The following is a 19,084-nucleotide window of genomic DNA, read 5'->3' on the forward strand; positions in this document are numbered from 1 at the left end:
GAGTGGATATGGGCCTGAAATTAGGCTCTGTTAAGGTACAGATTTCGGCCCTCTCGATTTTCTTTCAGAAGGAATTGGCTTCTCTTCCAGAAGTCCAGACGTTTGTAAAGGGAGTGCTGCATATCCAGCCCCCTTTTGTGCCTCCAGTGGCACCATGGGACCTGAACGTGGTGTTGCAGTTCCTAAAATCACACTGGTTTGAACCACTTAACAAGGTTGAGTTGAAATTTCTTACCTGGAAGGTGGTCATGCTGTTGGCCTTGGCATCAGCAAGGCGAGTGTCTGAATTGGCGGCTTTGTCACACAAGAGCCCCTACTTGATTTTTTATGTGGATCGAGCTGAATTGAGGACACGTCCGCAATTTTTGCCTAAAGTGGTTTCTTCATTCCATATGAATCAACCTATTGTGGTGCCTGTGGCTACAAGTGACCTGAAGGATTCCAGATCCCTGGATGTAGTCAGGGCCTTAAAGATTTATGTAGCCAGAACGGCTAAAATTAGGAAAACAGAGGCTCTGTTTGTCCTGTATGCTGCTAATAAGATTGGCGCACCTGATTCGAAGCAGACTATTGCTCGCTGGATCTGTAATACGATTCAGCAGGCTCATTCTACGGCTGGATTGCCGGTACCAAATTCGGTTAAAGCCCATTCCACTAGGAAGGTGGGCTCTTCTTGGGCGGCTGCCCGAGGCGTCTCGGCATTACAGCTTTGCCGAGCGGCGACTTGGTCGGGGTCAAACACTTTTGCTAAATTCTACAAGTTTGATACCCTGGCTGATGAGGACCTAGCGTTTGCTCAGTCGGTGCTGCAGAGTCATACGCACTCTCCCACCCGATTGGATGCTTTGGTATAAACCCCATGGTTTTTACGGAGTCCCCAGTATCCTCTAGGACGTAAGAGAAAATAAGATTTTAAACCTACCGGTAAATCTATTTCTCCTAGTCCGTAGAGGATGCTGGGCGCCCGTCCCAGTGCGGAAACTCTGCAAGACTTGTATATAGTTGTTGCTTACATAAGGGTTCTGTTACAGTTGGAATAGGTCTTGGACCGTTACTGTTGTTTGTTCATACTGTTAACTGGTTATGTATGTTCCAGGTTACATGGTATGATTGGTGTGGGCTGGTATGAATCTTACCCTTGGATTTCTAAATCCTGCCTTGTATTGTCCATCTCCTCTGGGCACAGTTCTCTAACTGAGGTCTGGAGTAGGGGCATAGAGGGAGGAGCCAGTGCACGCCCATAGTAAAAGTTCTTTTTAGGTGCCCTATCTCCTGCGGAGCCCGTCTATACCCCATGGTCCTTACGGAGTCCCCAGCATCCTCTACGGACTAGGAGAAATAGATTTACCGGTAGGTTTAAAATCTTATTTTTTTTTTCCCCCCAACCATTTTACCGTAGACTGTAGTTTATTTTAAATTCTACACATTCATCATATACAGAAGTTAATTTGATTCATGTGACAAAAATCCATACTTATTTTTATTTTCTTATTGAACATTCGCCCCCTTGATTGTACACAACTGTCTAATAACATCTGTCAATCACGCTCAAACTGTAAATGTGTAACTTTGTTCACACTCAGAGTGGTTTAGCATACTGTAGACATGAGTCAGATGCATTTCGCCTACTCTTATTTACGCATGCTTTTTCCTGCGTCGCTGAGAAAACTCTTGTACGTCTGTGACGCATTTTGTTTTGGTATTAATCTAACAGGCCAGTTATAGCCTCGCCATCTAAATTGATGGACTCATTTAATAGATGCTGAGGGAATAAAAAGTGAATCTATCCAAAGGTGCTTAAATGTTATTTTTTCTCTCTTAAGAATTACAATGTAAAACATATTTCTATTTTTAAATTGAGGAACTTGGTTAAAGTATGTGATAATTGTGAGTTATTGGTATCAACATATTTCTGTAGTACCTGAAAAGTCTGCAGCAGTTTACAAGTGGAACACTTCTTTTGTAGAGATGTGTAGGGTAGCTTCTATGCATAGGTCTTCAACCTGCGGCTCTTCATCTGCTGTGGAACTACACATCCCAGCATGCCTTAATAGCAAAACTGTGGCAGGGCATGCTGGAATGTGTAGTTTCACAGCAGCTGGAGGGCCGCAGGTTGAAGACCCATGCTCTATAGGCACACTGCTTGTGTTTTACATTGCAGATATCAGGGGTATTCAATTAGTACCGAATTTTCCGACAGTCTGAAAAACTGCACTTTTCGCCCGTTTTTAGGTCGAATTTACATTCGACCTATTCAATCAAATTGCCCATTTTTCAACTGTCAAAAAATATGCAACTGTCGATAAACACGTGGATCGAGGAATTACTCGCCAATCCACGTGTTTTTGACAAAAACGCAACTGCTTTCGACTATTTTCCGCGGATGCAGATTCGACTTGTTAACAAGTCGAATCTGCGTTGTCAGAAAACGGTCGGGATTAAATAGCTATGCCGAAATATCTGGACATAATTGAATAACCCCCATAGACATAATAGTTTATATTTTACATTAGTGTTCTATGGCTTATTTGAAAATCTTTTCTATAATGGAAATAATGTGTGTGTTGGTTTTTATACTTCCTTTCAATTGGCTGTATTTTGATTTTGTTGCAAAGTTCCGCTTGTACCTTAAGCCTGAGCCCATTCATCTGTGAATAGTGCTGGCATTTACTGCTGTGCCAGTCTGTGTCATACCCTCTTCTTCCATCCCTAACAATGCAGCCTCTCTGTAGAGATTATCATAGCCCTCAGTGGAAGTATTTTATGGAGTACTCGCTTATCTGTGTCTTATTGCTCTAGCCTTTGTTTAGTATCTAATGATTAGCTATATGGCCTGTGCTAATCGATAGATTGTAGTTTTCTTTGATAAGCGTGCCTGTGCTTATCACTAGCCCTGCAAGTAGCTGTGACTTTTCACTTGATATAACCAACTAGATTGTAGTGAATGTTAAATCGGTTTACAGTAAATCTCTGCCAGTGACCGAGCCATAAAAATATTCCCCTTCATTATACTAGTTATTTGTTTACCCTTTTACATTGCTGATGTGACACCAAGCAGTGAATGAAGTGTCTGTACTGATGTTGGTTACTTGATTGTGTTGCTTTCTCCATGTTCCGGAAAATGCAGCCAGATACAAACCAGCATAAATTGTCCGCAGGGAGTCATCGCCCACTCGTCCCATTCCGCAGTTTCTTCTATTCTGGCCCTCCTGAATAAGCTGACAAGCATTGTGACTGTGTTTGGTATTCAGCAGAATCTTGGTTTGGATGCATTCCAGTAAGATGATATGCTTGGCATGCGCCATTACATTTAGTGAGCAGCTTGCACCCGAAGCTACCACTCATCTGTGTGTAATGCTGGGGTTTCCTGGGAGGAAAGGGATGTACTTGGGTCCTGGATAAGGAAAAGTTACTCCACACTGAGTTTTGGAAATTACTTTGAGAACAAGTTCGTCTGGCACCCACTTTGGCAGTATATGAGTGCCGCTTTGTGTATGCAGTGATGTATAGAACACACATTACCCCTTTCACATCGCAAAAATAACCCGGTATCGAACGGTCGACACGGGTCAGTGTGCAAAGTGAAAAGGGACTTGGAGAATTCCCAGGTTGCCTGACCCGGTAATAAGAAGGGTTATTCCCGGGTTGAATACTGGGTCAGTGGCAGCGTAAACGGATTCCCGGGTCGATGGGACCCATTTACTACATAGAGAGAGGCGGTGCAGAGATGAGCTCATCTCCCAGCGCTGCCCTCCACTGCCGCTCCCGCTGCTGGCTCTGCCACCCCCCCTTCCCCCCCCTCCGCCGCTATGGCAACCAACCCAGCATATTGCCGGGTTGGGAAGCCAACGCAGAGGCTCCAATGCCGAATACCACCCGGGAAGGACCTGTTTCCAATTCCCGGGTGGGATCCGGCATTGGAGATCTGAAAGGGGTATCAGTCATTTCACATCAGTCGCTCCCACAGTGGAGTGTACTGCTATAATCCCTGCCGCACACATGCACATTTGTTTTTGGTCAGAAGCCAATTACCAGCATGTTTTTGGAATGTGGGAAGAAAATGGAGCACTTGGAGGAAACTCCCCAAACCTCTGGGTAGACATACAAACGCCACACATATAGGGCCTTGGTCAGGAATTGAACTCGTGACCTCAGAGCTTTTGAGACAGTGATGCTAACCACTATGCCAGACGTGCTGCCTTTTAATTTTTCCTTTATTTTCTGCAGCAGTTTTTAGAAATGTTCCACAGTGTGCCTTGTTTATTGTGCGCTCAGGTTGTCTACATTATGGTGTTTGGAGACAGGCTGCGGCAGTGCTTCCATAAAGCTGTAAGCCAGTCCCAGGGAAAACTAGCAGTGATCAGGGATTTCCTGCAGAATCCTCCTTTTCCTGCAGCCACTCCAAACACCTGGAGTTAGGTCGCTGGGAATATTTCATTTTGTTGGGACGTGTCCCACTTTCAGTGTAATCTGTACGAAAAATAAGTGTGTTTACCCGGTTTCTTTATCGGAAACTATGCAGCCGTTCTCCTCCCTTGGTGCATGACCAATTATCTTTTGGTTGGATCTACAACTGCCGAAAACAAGCTTGTATGGAAGTATTTAGTACATGCTGAGCCTTGTAGTTCCTCATCGTCTGCAGATCCACAGGCTGCCTACTTCTGCTCTATCGCTATTTATTCTTCTTCTTATGTGAATCTCCAGAACACTGAGCGGTTCGCTCACATCACCTATTCTGGTAACCACATTCTCCAGGAGCATTGTGCTTAGGCGGAGGTCATGTGTGCAGAGGAGGAAGTCACATTGCAGGGTGGTGACTGCTTGTTCACACACTTGTTTTCCTTCTGTTTATGACATTTCTCTAAAAATAAAGTGCAGTGTTCACAGTAGTTCGTATTGTTGAAGCTGTCTTACTGGTTATGTCTGGACATATCGGATATGTGTAAAACAACCATACAGTTTGACCTGCTTGTCATTTATTTTATCACTATAAAACTCCTCTTGTGCAGCTTCTGGTTCTAGCAAGCCCATACCATCCTATGTACAGTAAATACAATTTATATTTGTTAGATGACTGTAGAATATTCAGTATAAATGTTTGCACCATATTTTGTATCTGTAAACTAAGGGGCATATTTACTAAGCCGCCACTTTCAGGCAGTTTTTCCCAACATGGGATTTAAAAGAGCAAAAATATGCAATGCAAAACACACTTATTATTGCCCTTTTTAATTCCGCTGCTTAGTAAATATGCTCCAAAATTCTAACAAAGTTCATAATGTGTGGTGGTCTACAGAAACTATATAGTAGTCCAAAGTTTGGGAATTACCGAGCCAGAGGCTGGCAGGAAAGAGACAAGCTGCTCAGTAAAAGGCATACATGTTGCTTGTTTCAGAAGTGCTTTGTGTCAGGCCATTTCTATACAAGCTGGCACGGTCATTTGTTTTCCACCACTAATAAACGTCTTGCCTGTGTGTTTTTCTCCTCTAGGACTTGGTTCATCATGGTTTCCATTCCAGACTTTTACAGAGGGAAGAATGTCCTCATCACAGGAGCCACCGGCTTCATGGGGAAGGTTCTCCTGGAAAAGCTGCTGCGGTCTTGTCCAGGCATAAATGCTGTTTATGTGCTGGTTCGACCTAAAGCGGGTCAGAAACCTCAGGAGAGAGTGGCTGAAATGATGAGCTGTAAGGTAAGTCACTGAAAGTGTTCTCACAGGATTATACCTACTCTAGGTGCAGCTATAGTCTCCGGAGGGTAGAAACATTGTCGTTGTCTTCCATGTGTACATAGTGACAAAACTGGTGCTGCGAGTTACATTTAGCTGAAGGATATTGTGCATATACGGTTGTTTGGCCTCAGTGGACCCTTTTGGTCCACAGTGGAAGTCCATATATGATCTGCTAATTTAGTGCTCGGGCGAAACACTTGGATTGCCCCCAAAAATTTATTTTTGCTTCCAAGCCGATTTGAATCACAGGTTGAGTCCGTGTGATTGTTGCAATGCCATTGCAGAATACAGTAATAGGGCTGTAACACACTGGTCGGTTTCTCCTGGATGGCAAAAAGCCGGACAAACTTTGTCCGGCTTTTTGCCATCCGGGAGAAACCGGCAGTGTCTGTCACACAGGACGGCTTTGAGCCGTGTGTGATGCTGTGCGCATGCGCAGCATCAGACACGGCTTCAGAAAAAACCGTTGTGTGTGTGAAAGCTCCCCTTCACACACACGGTTCACTGGCTGCAAAGACGGCCCGGCGGCCGCCCGGCCGCCGGACCTTCCAGTGGTGAGACCCGGCTGCAACCTGGCAGCCGGGCCGGGGCCGTGCAGTGTGAAGGGACCCTAGCCCTCACACTGTTAACTACAATGCCGGCACGGGAATAAGCCGTCCGGCTTTTTCCCGGCCGGCAAAAGCCGTGTAGTGTGTTTTAGCCCTAAAGGTGGATGTGACATGTTTGTTCAGGTCGTGTCCCTGATGAAAGGCTGGCTTTCTGGTCACACAGTAAATATTATTTCCTAAAATACAAGCGGTGTATTAATAGAATTGTTTGTTCCATACAGGTTATGTCATCCAGGACCTTTATAAAAGCTGTAGCAATAATGCTTTCTGTCTGATACTGAGTGAGCACACAAACCTGTATACATCGGGGCCAAATTGGTCAGAACCCCATGAAGTTAGTATTGTCTGTGGATATCTGAGCTCCCTTTTATATCTTGTCTGTGCCGTTTGGCATAGATCTTAGGCTGTGTGACCTGACTTGGATTGTGGAGAGCATAGAACCCACGTCATAATCATTCCTTTGGCAGACACATCCATCTGATACAACACTATTTAAATCTCTATTGCAATGCCACCTTTTATAGTCTGATCCTTAACTCATCTCTAAGGGTGACTTATTCCATCAAGAACACACTCTAGAACATAATGTTTGCAAAATATTGAACCTCGGTGAAGTGACTTGACTACAATGGGCCTAATTCAAATCTGATTTGCAGCAGCAAACTTGTTAGCTAAATGTCAAAACCATGTTGCACTGCAGGTGGAGCAGATGTAACATGTGCAGAGAGTTAGATTTGGGTGGGGTGTGTTCAAACTGAATTCTAAATTGCAGTGTAAAAGTAAAGCACCCAGTATTTACCCTGCACAGAAACAATATAACACACCCAAATCTAACTCTCTCTGCACATGTTATATCTGCCCCACCTGCAGTGCACATGGTTTTGCCCATTTGCTAACAAATTTGCTGCTGCGGTCAGATCTGAATTACCCCCAGTGTTCTTTGTGTTTAGTAAACTCACTGTGTACTGTGAAGATTGATTTCACTTTGGATGTTCCTGGATATTAAAATGTCATTGACCTTACAATGTATAACAGATGTATCCTTATTCACTCTGTATGAGTAAAGGGAAAGTAAAGTCCATGTTACCTTAATACATACATGTCTAAATATTGGTTGGCTAGGTATACGTGAATAGCTGCTGTGTTTCTAATCAACTTTGGGCCCGATTCATAGATGGACGCACATCACACAGCTGCTTTGTGTCTGTATGCAGCAGCTGTGCAATAATAGGGATCTTGTGTGAAGAAGCGCCTCCTATAGCCTTCTTCTGTGATAGGTATACGTTCAGGATCCCGAAGGTAAGTATTAACGACTGCCTTAGCTTTAGACTGCGGGAGACTGGTCAGGGTTAGGCACCCTCCAGGGGGAGGTTAGGGTTGGGCTGCAGAGAGGGGGGTTTAGGGTTAGGCACCACCGGGGGAGTGTTAGGGTCAGGCACTAAGGGGGGATGTTAGGGTTGGGCTGCAGACAGGGAGGGGTTAGAGTTAAGGGGTATGGTAGGGAGTTTACGGTAACTTTGTTCCATTTACATGGTTAGGTTTCTATGCGTCTGAAGAGCAGTATACTCTCTATTAAATGATGAAAGAGGTCAGTGGTGATGTGTCCTCCCCCTACTGACTTACCAGCGCATTCCTATCACTTTCTGTAACTGGCATAAAATACTTGGCCTACATCTGCATGGAGAGAATTCCGTAGTGAATACAACCACCGGAATGTCAGTGAGCCAGCAATGCTTCAGTACTAGTTTATAGTGTGTGTAATGCAGTTATTGCCTATGCATAGTTTTTACACTATTGCTTGTATGCAAACATCCACATGATATTTCTCCTCTGCTTTATAGAGTCTTCATACGCTATTGCTATTTATTTATTTTGTGCTGAATTTAAAAATGGTATTTGATCAGGTGGTCACCAATAACCAACACCACATCGTCATCAGGCACCGTGCCGACATGTCCACAGTGGTGACATCTGAAATGTCACCATGTGAAACGGCTTTCTGTGGATGTCTGGAGGATTAGTGTTAGACTACGGGGAATGTGGGAGGGAAGGTTCGCGTTAAGCAATAGGGGAGGCTTAGGGCTAGGGATAGGAGGTAGAATACTCACTAAAACACCGCTGCTGAGGTGTGACCACCGTAACTACACTGTACACTGGAGCCTCTGCTGCCTCCGGGAGAAGGTAGACCAGTGTGTCGACAGTTCATCATGTCAACGTATCATCTGTCTAGACATGCCTGCTGACTTCACTGTCGACTTTATCATGTCTACCTGATGTGTGTCAATATAACTGTTGACCAATCGCACCATGCGCTTCACAGTGTTTTACTTTAATACAAATTGACCAGCTGGACTGAATAAGGGCAACATCACCAGTTCTAAAAAAACTCCTACCTTAGTAAATTTATCCCATAGTGTCCCTGTCTTTTGCCACAGATCTCATTCATACATGGGGGACAAGCGGTATCTGAAGCATAAAACATGCGCTGATACCACTAATCTGACCTGTGCCCTTTCATACGTTTGCCCAATGGTGAGGCGGTTATGTGTTAGCTTGCGTAAAATCTCCTCATATAGACTAGCTACAATATCGTATGATCACAGCCCAGTGTGGCAGCTGCAAGGGACCAGACCCTGCAGCCAGCATGATGTGTAACCTGGTTTGTGAGGATTTAAAAGTCCTTGCAGAAATTGTTGATCAACACATCTGAGACTGACTGCTGCTGGTGTTGTGACTGTCCTGGAAACTGGCGCTAAATAACATCTATTCAGCTTCAGTTTTGTTGCATGTTCTAATTTAGTTGGAACCATTCTACCTTCTACTTAGAGAATGATTCCTAGGCAAATGGCAACTGCCACACAACCCCACAGTTTAATAGACCCAGCTGTATGCTGCCCCAGTGCTAAGAGAAGTATCAGAACTTATATGATTATGACTAGTCCAAAAAATTAAATAGACTTCAGATTTCTCTAACGTCCTAGAGGATGCTGGGGTCCACATTAGTACCATGGGGTATAGACTGGTCCACCAGGAGCCATTGGCACTTTAAGAGTTTGGGAGTGTGGGCTGGCTCCGCCCTCTATGCCCCTCCTACCAGACTCAGTTTAGAAATTGTGCCCGGAGGAGCCGGTCACAGCTAGGGGAGCTCTCCTGAGCTTTCCTGGAAATGTTTAGTTTAGAATTTTTTTATTTTACAGGGAGGCTGCTGGCAACAGCCTCCCTGCAGCGTGGGACTAAGGGGAGTGGGGGAACACTGCCCTGCGGGGTCTGAGCCACTGACTCCGCTGACTGGACACTGAGCTCCAGAGGGGCTGATCGGTCTCTGCCACAGGGGAACCGCTCACCCCAGCAGCATGCCGCCGAACCCTTACAGAGCTGAAGCAGTGGTTAGTCACCGCCCCCCCCCCCCCTAGCAAGCGGGGGGCCGGTGTGAAGATGGCGGCAACAGGGGTGGGAGCGCGGTATTAACCGCGCTCCCGGATGGTACCAGCGGCACACTGTGCGGCGCTGTGACGTGCACCCTGTGCCAGCGCTTACCCCTCACACTTGGTCAGCAAGCCTGTCGGGCCCAAGGGATCCCAGCCAGCACAACTCCTCAGACCAAATTTGAACTGAGATGAGCAGGAAGACAGCGCCGGGAAGGGGGCGAAGCTTCTCCTCAGAGCGGGCCTGCAGCGTTCCAGCGCCAGAAGGAAGATCCTGATCCCTCCACAGCAGCTCCAGTTACTGTAACGGTACCAGGGGGTTGTAGAAGGGGGGGGAAGCTAAGTACTTGACTGTGTGTCCTATTAAGGTGCACAAGTCAGCGCTGAAAAGGGGTTTTTCTCCTTGGTTTGGGCGCTGGTGTGGGTTGGCTCCAATCTCTGTCTCTCTCTTGCCATTCTTGGGGGGGAAAATCTGTCTTACCCCATCCTGTGTGTTTGTGTGGTGTGTTTGGTGGTCACTAGCAGCAATTTCCAGAGATACAGTATCATATGCTGCTGAGGATTTATCCTCACAGGATAATCCCATTCCATGCAATCAGGGTAGCACTGGTTTAGCACAGATTCCAGCAAGGGAACCAGAGTGGTGTTCCTCTATCAGGACTTGGATTTCTGACAGGGTTACCAGTAATGAATCAGCAACCCAGGTCTTACAGTCCTCTATGGCTGTGTGGCCCTTGTCAGGTACCTCAGGTCACCCCGCTATATACCCCCACAAACGTGCGCTTGTGCAGGTTACACAAGACGACACGGATACAGAGTCTGACACTACAGATGGTGACGGGGATGTGTTGCGTGGGTCCGCATCTCTTGCAAGGAGGGTACAATTGTTGATAGAGGCTATCAGGGATGTGTTAAATGTTAATGATACCACACCTGAGCAGGTTGAGGAGGCTTTCTTCACTGAAAATAAGAAAGCCTCGTTAACCTTCCCTGCGTCAAAAGAGCTGAATGCTATATTTGAAAAGGCCTGGGTGAATCCTGAAAAGAAGTTTCAGATCCCTAAGAGGATTCTGGTAGCGTTTCCTTTCCCTGAGGAGGATAGGAAAAAGTGGAAAAACCCACCGATTGTTGACGCTTCTGTATGTAGAATCTCAAAAAAGGTGGTTTTGCTGGTACCGGGTTCTACTGCCTTAAAGGAGCCGGCGGATAGACAAATTGATAATACAGATACTCTGAAATCAGTGTACACTGCCTCAGGGGCCATATTACGTCCCACTATTGCTAGTGCTTGGATTGCTAAGACTATAGTGAAATGGTCGGCTGCCTTGATGGAAGATTTGGATTCAATGGATAGGGATGACGTTGCATTGTATTTACGTAACATTCATGATTCTGCAGGTTTCATGGTAGAATCTATGAAGGACCTGTGTTCCATAGCGGCGGGAATTTCTTCCTTGTCTGTTTCAGCTCGTCGGGGACTGTGGCTCCGCCAGTGGTCGGCCGACACGGAATCCAGAAAGAGTGTGGAGTCGCTGCCCTATACAGGTCAAGCTCTCTTTTGGGGAAGCCCTAGATGCATGGATATCTACCGCTACAGCGGGTAAGTCTCCATATCTTCCCTCCGGAGCTCCTGCTCCGAAGAGGTCCTTCGTCTCGGCTTCGCAGCAGTCCTTTCGGCCCAACAAGACCAGAAAGGCCAAATCTTCCAGTTCCTCCTTCAGGGAGGTAAGGTTAAGTCCAAGAAGCCTGCCGTTGCAGGTTCCCAAGACCAAAAGCCTGCTTCGGGTACCCCTAAGTCCTCCGCATGACGGTGGACGGGACGGCCCAGAGGTGGCGAGACTCCTCCGGCCTGGATTCCTGGGTGGTGGATATTGTCTCTCAGGGATACAGGCTGGAATTTCCCATGGAATGGAAGTCTCCCTCCTCATCGGTTTTTCAAGTCTGGCTTGCCAACTTTGTTGGAGGACAGCACAGTGCTACAGGAGGCTGTTCAAAGGCTGGTAGAGGCACAAGTCATTGTCCCAGTCCCACCGCACATGCTGGCGAAAGGTTACTATTCGAACCTTTTTGTGGTACCGAAACCGGATGGTTCGGTCAGGCCCATCCTGAACCTGAAATCACTGAACCCCTTTCTAAAGGAGTTAAAGTTCAAGATGGTGTCTCTCAGGGCGGTGATATCAGGTCTGGAAGAGGGGGAATTCCTGGTATCCTTGGATATCAAGGATGCGTACCTTCACATTCCGATCTGGTTACCACATCAGGCTTATCTCCGCTTTGCATTGCTGGACTGTCATTTTCAGTTTCAGGCCCTGCCGTTCGGCCTCTCGACAGCGCCGAGGATGTTTACCAAGGTGATGGCGAAGATGATGATGCTACTCCGGAAGCGGGGTGTGAACATAATTTCTTACCTGGACGATCTCCTGATAAAGGCGTCGTCCAGGGAACAGCTACTGCAGTCCATTGCTCTCCAACACTGCTGCTTCAGAGCCACGGGTGGATTCTGAATTTCCCAAAGTCACTTTTGGAACCGACCCGGAGATTGACGTTTCTGGGAATGATCCTGGATACGGAAGTACAGCGGGTGTTCCTTCCGCAGGACAAGGCCTTGGTGATCCAATACATGGTCCGGGATGTCTTGAAGCCACCCCGGGTGTCGATTCATTAGTGCATTCGCCTTTTGGGAAAGATGGTGGCTTTCTACGAGGCTCTCCAGTACGGGAGGTTTCATGCTCTGACCTTCCAACTGGATCTCCTGGACAAATGGTTGGGTTCACACCTCCACATGCATCAGAAGATTCGTCTGTCGCCAAGGGCAAGGATTTCTCTCCTCTGGTGGCTCCAGTTGCCTCACCTCCCAGAAGGCTGCAGGTTTGGGGTTCAGGACTGGGTCCTGCTAACAACCGATGCTAGCCTCCGGGGATGGGGACCGGTCACTCAGGGGGTGACCTTCCAAGGAAGGTGGTCAAGCCTGGAAGCCGGCCTGCCCATCAACATACTGGAACTAAGAGCCGTCTACAACGGTCTTCTTCAGGCGGCCCCTCTTCTAAGAAACCGGGCAACTCAAGTACAGTCGGACAACGTAACAAAAGTGGCTTACATAAACCGACAGGGCGGAAGAAAGAGCAGAGTGGCAATTTTAGAGGTCACAAGGAGACTCCTCTGGACGGAAAAGCACGCGTTGGCACTGTCAGCCATCTTCATTCCGGGAGTAGACAACTGGCAAGCAGACTTCCTCAGCAGACACGATCTCCATCCGGGAGAGTGGGGTCTCCATCCGGAGGTGTTCAAGGAGGTAACAGATCTTTGGGGGCTACCCCAAATCGACATGATGGCCTCTCGTCTATACAAGAAGCTTCGGCGCTATTGTTCCAGGTTGGGGGACCCACAGGCAGTGGCAGTGGACGCCCTGGTGTCTCTGTGGGTGTTCCAGTTGGTATACGTGTTTCCTCCCCTCCCTCTCATCCCAAAAATCCTAAAGCTCATAAGGAGAACAAGGGTTCAAGCGATTCTCATTGCCCCAGACTGGCCAGGAAGGGCTTGGTACGCGGACCTTCTGAATCTGCTGCAAGAAGAGCCGAGGCCTCTTCCTCTTCGGGAGGACCTTTGCAGCATGGACCGTTCACCTAGCAAGACTTACCGTGGCTACGTTTGATGGCATGGAGGTTAAGCGCCTGATTCTTGCTCGGAAGGGCATTCCGAAAGAAGTAATTCCTACGCTCATACAGGTTAGGAAACGGGTAACGTTGAAACATTACCACCGTATTTGTAAAAAATGTTTCTTGGTGTGAGTTCAAGAAGTTTCCTGTGGTGGAATTTCATCTAGGGCATTTCCTACTTTTCCTGCAGGCTGGAGTGGATATGGGGCTGAAGTTGGGATGTGTGAAGGTCCAGATTTCAGCCCTGTCAATTTTCTTTCAGAAACAATTGGCTTCCCTCCCTGAGGTTCAGACCTTTTTGAAGGGAGTTCTGCATATCCAACCTCCCTTTGTGCCGCCTTGGGACCTTAACGTGGTATTGCGGTTTCTCCAGTCGGATTGGTTTGAGCCTCTACAGGAAGTGGAGCTCAAATTTCTTACGTGGAAAGCGGTCACTTTGTTGGCTTTAGCTTCTGCCAGGCGTGTCTCCGAGCTGGGGGCTTTGTCATGCAAAAGCCCTTACTTGATCTTCCATGAGGATAGAGCTTAGCTCCGGACTCGTCAACAGTTCCTTCCAAAGTTTGTGACGGCATTTCATATCAACCAACCTATTGTAGTGCCAGTGGCTACTGACCCCTCGACTACTTCAAAGTCCTTGGATGTTGTGAGGGCTCTGAAGATTTATGTGAAGAGAACTTCTCGTCACAGGAAATCGGACTCTTTGTTTGTCCTATATGATCCCAAGAAAATTGGGTGTCCTGCTTCTAAGCAGTCTATTTCTCGCTGGATTAGGTTCACTATCCAGCATGCCTATTCTACGGCAGGACTGCCGTGTCCAAAGTCTGTTAATGCCCACTCTACTCGTAAGGTGGGGTCTTCCTCGGCGGCTGCCCGGTGTGTCCTGGCAACGCAGCTTTGCAGAGCGGCAACTTGGTCTGGGTCGAGCACGTTTGCAAGGTTCTACAAGTTCGATACTTTGGCCTCTGATGATCTGACGTTCAGTCAATCAGTTTTGCAGGAGCCTCCGCGCTCTCCCTCCCGTTCTGGGAGCTTTTGTTCATCCCCATGATACTAATGTGGACCCCAGCATCCTCTAGGACGTTAGAGAAAATAGGAGTTTGGTACCTACAGGTAAATCCTTTTCTCGTAGTCCGTAGAGGATGCTGAGCGCCCGCCCAGCGCTTCGTTTTCCTGCTAATTGTTATTTGGTTCAGTACCACTTCGTTTAGTTGCGTACTGCATTGTTACTGGGTAAGTAATGTTTCAGCCGTTTGCTGATTGGTTCAAGCTAGTTGTCTTGACGTGCCTGTATGTGTGAGCTGGTATGAATCTCACCACTATCTGTGTTAAGTCCTTCTCTCGAAGTATGTAGTCTCCTCGGGCACAGTTTCTAGACTGAGTCTGGTAGGAGGGGCATAGAGGGAGGAACCAAAATCCTATTTTTTTTCTGTGTGTTAGCAGTTCCTTCTTCAGGGGTATGCTACACTGTGCTTATCTGACCAGTTTGCAAGCTAGTCCGTCAGATGTTTCTGGATCTTTTGTTTTCTCAATGTCTCAAATATTATAAACCCATCATAGAAACTGTTTTTCGATCCTTTATTGTATTAACTGGGGCAGATTTATTAAGCCTGGAGAAGTGCTAAAGCATTGATAAGTGGAAGGTGATAATTCACCAGCCAATCAGCTCCTGTCAATTTACATATTGGAGCTGATTGGCCGGTGTGTTATCACCTTGCACTTATCACTGCTTTATTACTTCTCCAGGCTTAATACATCTGCCCCATTATTGTTCCCTCCTCCTCTGGGATGTCACGTGTATATACAGTAAGTGTGACCCGCACTGTACATTATTTATACCATTTCCTTTGTGACAAAAAATACTAACCCTAAACTACTACTGTTCCTTCTCTCAGATCACAACCTTATTACCTGCATGCTCTCCTCCATTACTTCAAACTCGATGTCCCTAAATTCTACCAAACATCCACAAACCCACAGAAATATTAACACTCTTAATTTAAACCTCTCTGCACTCTCACCAATTGCTACATTTACCTCTCCTGAGTCTGCTGTATTAAACCAGACTCTAGATATAGCACTCAATGACGTGGCTCTAGCTACCCATTACACTCCACGTAGATGTCAACTGTGGCACTCTAAATTCATAAAACACCTACAAAAACTTTCACGTAAAGTAGGAACGTCAAGAGGCGTAAATATCGAACTTCAATTGACTTCCTCACATACTATATACGACCCTTTAACACTCTTCTCGTAATGTCATGGACACTCCCAAACATATTTCCAATCTCTCACCTCTACCCAAGCTTCTAACCCCAAGCGACTTTTTAATACAGTCCCTTCTTATTCCTCCCTCACCCAACGCACCAGCCACTATCCGTGCACAAGATATTGCTTTCTATTTCAAGAACAAGATTGATAATATCCAAAATTAAATGGTATGATTTTTCACAGCCAGTGACCTGCTCAATTCCCTTCCTGAACCCTCTGGCCCCTTCTCATCTTCATTTGATCCCTCAAATGGAGATGAAGTATCTACACTCTTCTCATCTGCCTACTCTAACTACCTCTCGTCTTGATCCTACACCCTCACAAATAAGTAAAACTGTCTCTTGTACTCATTTCCAATCTTAACTAAAGTCTGTAATTTCTCTCTGTCTACTAGTATCTTTCCATCCCTGTTCAAACATGTAGTGATTACTCCCATTCTGAAAGAAAAAAAAATTCTGACCCTAACGCTCTCTCAAATTACCATCTTATTTCACAGCTCCCATGCCCATCCAAGCTACTTCAGACTTGCCTACACTCGCCTCACACACGGTGTTAACTCACACAACTTATTGGACCCACTTCAGTTAGGCTTTCGTGCCCAGCACTCCACAGAGACAGTACAATCCCTAGGTCTCCAGAGAACAACCCCTTCTTGTTTCTCAACCTACCTGTATAATTGCTCTTTCAGTGTTTTTCTGAGTTCACTTCCACTTCGCTACCTCTTTCAGTTGGAGTACCGCAGGGCTCAGTCTTAGGTTCTCTGCTTTTCTCAATCTATACAATGTATCTTGGCAAACTAATGGGCTCTTTCGGATATTTTCATCTTGGATGTCAAATAGCCACCTCAAACTTAATATTTCCAAAACAGAATAAATTATAAATATACCAACCTGATATCTCTATCACTGTTTATAACTCCACAATCTACCCTACCCCACAAGCTCGATACCTAGGTGTTATCCTTGACTCTGAACTGTCCTTTGTTCCCCACATTCAATCTTTCTCAAAATCATGTTACATACATCTAAGAAACGTATCTAAAATCCGATCATATCTTACACAAGACACTGCAAAAACTTTTATCCATGCTCTCATTATCTCCCGCATTGATTATAGCAATTAGTCTCCTAACTGGTCTTCCCAAAAATAGTCTCTCATCACTAAAATCCATTTTGAATGCAGCTGCAAGGCTAATCTTTCTCGCTAGACGTTCATCTGATGATCCGCTCTGTCAGGCCCTCCATTGGTTACCGGTATTCTACCGCATTAAATATAAAATACTTTCTCTAACGTCCTAAGTGGATGCTGGGGACTCCGTAAGGACCATGGGGAATAGCGGCTCCGCAGGAGACTGGGCACATCTAAAGAAAGCTTTAGGACTATCTGGTGTGCACTGGCTCCTCCCCCTATGACCCTCCTCCAAGCCTCAGTTAGATCTCTGTGCCCGAACGAGAAGGGTGCACACTAGGGGCTCTCCTGAGCTTCTTAGTGAAAGTTTTAGTTTAGGTTTTTTATTTTCAGTGAGACCTGCTGGCAACAGGCTCACTGCATCGAGGGACTAAGGGGAGAAGAAGCGAACTCACCTGCGTGCAGAGTGGATTGGGCTTCTTAGGCTACTGGACATTAGCTCCAGAGGGACGATCACAGGCCCAGCCATGGATGGGTCCCAGAGCCGCGCCGCCGGCCCCCTTACAGAGCCAGAAGACAGAAGAGGTCCAGAAAATCGGCGGCAGAAGACATCCTGTCTTCAACAAGGTAGCGCACAGCACTGCAGCTGTGCGCCATTGCTCCTCAGCACACTTCACACTTCGGTCACTGAGGGTGCAGGGCGCTAGGGGGGGGCGCCCTGAGCAGCAATAAAAACACCTTGGCTGGCGAAAATACATCACATATAGCCCCCAGGGCTATATGGATGAATTTTAACCCCTGCCAGAATCCATGCAGGAGAAAAGTCCGCGAAAAAGGGGCGGAGCCTATCTCCTCCGCACACTGGCGCCATTTTCCCTCACAGCTCAGTTGGAGGGAAGCTCCCCTGGCTCTCCCCTGCAGTCACTACACTACAGAAAGGGTTAAAAAAGAGAGGGGGGCACTAATTAGGCGCAGTATTAACAATACAGCAGCTATAAGGGGAAAAACACTTATATAAGGTTATCCCTGTATATATATAGCGCTTTGGTGTGTGCTGGCAAACTCTCCCTCTGTCTCCCCAAAGGGCTAGTGGGGTCCTGTCCTCTATCAGAGCATTCCCTGTGTGTGTGCTGTATGTCGGTACGTTTGTGTCGACATGTATGAGGAGAAAAATGATGTGGAGACGGAGCAGATTGCCTGTAATAGTGATGTCACCCCCTAGGGGGTCGACACCTGAGTGGATGAACTGTTGGAAGGAATTACGTGACAGTGTCAGCTCTGTATAAAAGACTGTGGTTGACATGAGACAGCCGGCTACTCAGCTTGTGCCTGTCCAGACGTCTCATAGGCCGTCAGGGGCTCTAAAGCGCCCGTTACCTCAGATGGCAGATATAGACGCCGACACGGATACTGACTCCAGTGTCGACGGTGAAGAGACAAATGTGACTTCCAGTAGGGCCACACGTTACATGATTGAGGCAATGAAAAATGTTTTACACATTTCTGATAATACGAGTACCACCAAAAAGGGGTATTATGTTCAGTGAGGAAAAACTACCTGTAGTTTTCCTGAATCTGAGAAATTAAATGAGGTGTGTGATGATGCGTGGTTTTCCCCCCGATAACAACTGATAATTTCTAAAATGTTATTGGCATTATATCCTTTCCCGCCAGAGGTTAGGGTGCGTTGGGAAACACCCCCTAGGGTGGATAAAGCGCTCACACGCTTGTAAGGGCTCTACCCTCTCCTGAGATGGCCGCCCTTAAGGATCCTGCTGATAGAAAGCAGGAGGGTATCCTAAAATGTATTTACACACATACTGGTGTTATACTGCGACCAGCAATCGCCTCAGCCTGGATGTGCAGTGCTGGGTTGGCGTGGTCGGATTCCCTGACTGAAAATATTGATACCCTAGATAGGGACAGTATATTTTTGCCTATAGAGCATTTAAAAGATGCATTTCTATATATGCGTGATGCACAGCGGAATATTTGCAGACTGGCATCAAGTCTAAGTGCGTTGTCCATTTCTACCAGTAGAGGGTTATGGACACGTCAGTGGTCAGGTGATGCGTATTCCAAACGGCATTTGGAAGTATTGCCTTAATAAGGGGAGGAGTTATTTGGGGTCGGTCTTTCAGACCTGGTGGCCACGGCAACAGCTGGGAAATCCACGTTTGTACCCCAGGTCGCCTCTCAACATGAGAAGACGCCGTATTATCAGGCGCAGTCTTTTCGTGGACAAGCGGGCAAAATGTTCCTCAT

The 19,084-nt window shown here is 46.7% G+C and overlaps 1 protein-coding gene across 2 annotated transcripts in view; it reads left to right on the plus strand.

Annotated features, from left to right (window-relative positions):
* Positions 1-19,084, plus strand: part of FAR1 (fatty acyl-CoA reductase 1) — a 177,145-nt gene that overhangs the window by 112,497 nt on the left and 45,564 nt on the right. For both annotated transcript variants that reach the window (XM_063944487.1, XM_063944486.1), the window contains one exon: positions 5,491-5,692. In XM_063944487.1, the coding sequence (XP_063800557.1) occupies positions 5,504-5,692 (189 nt within the window). In that variant the 5' untranslated portion in view covers positions 5,491-5,503. Of the gene's footprint in view, positions 1-5,490; positions 5,693-19,084 lie in introns of those variants that run through there.

This window comes from Pseudophryne corroboree, chromosome 11 (assembly GCF_028390025.1).
Source record: "Pseudophryne corroboree isolate aPseCor3 chromosome 11, aPseCor3.hap2, whole genome shotgun sequence".
NCBI lineage: Eukaryota > Metazoa > Chordata > Amphibia > Anura > Myobatrachidae > Pseudophryne > Pseudophryne corroboree.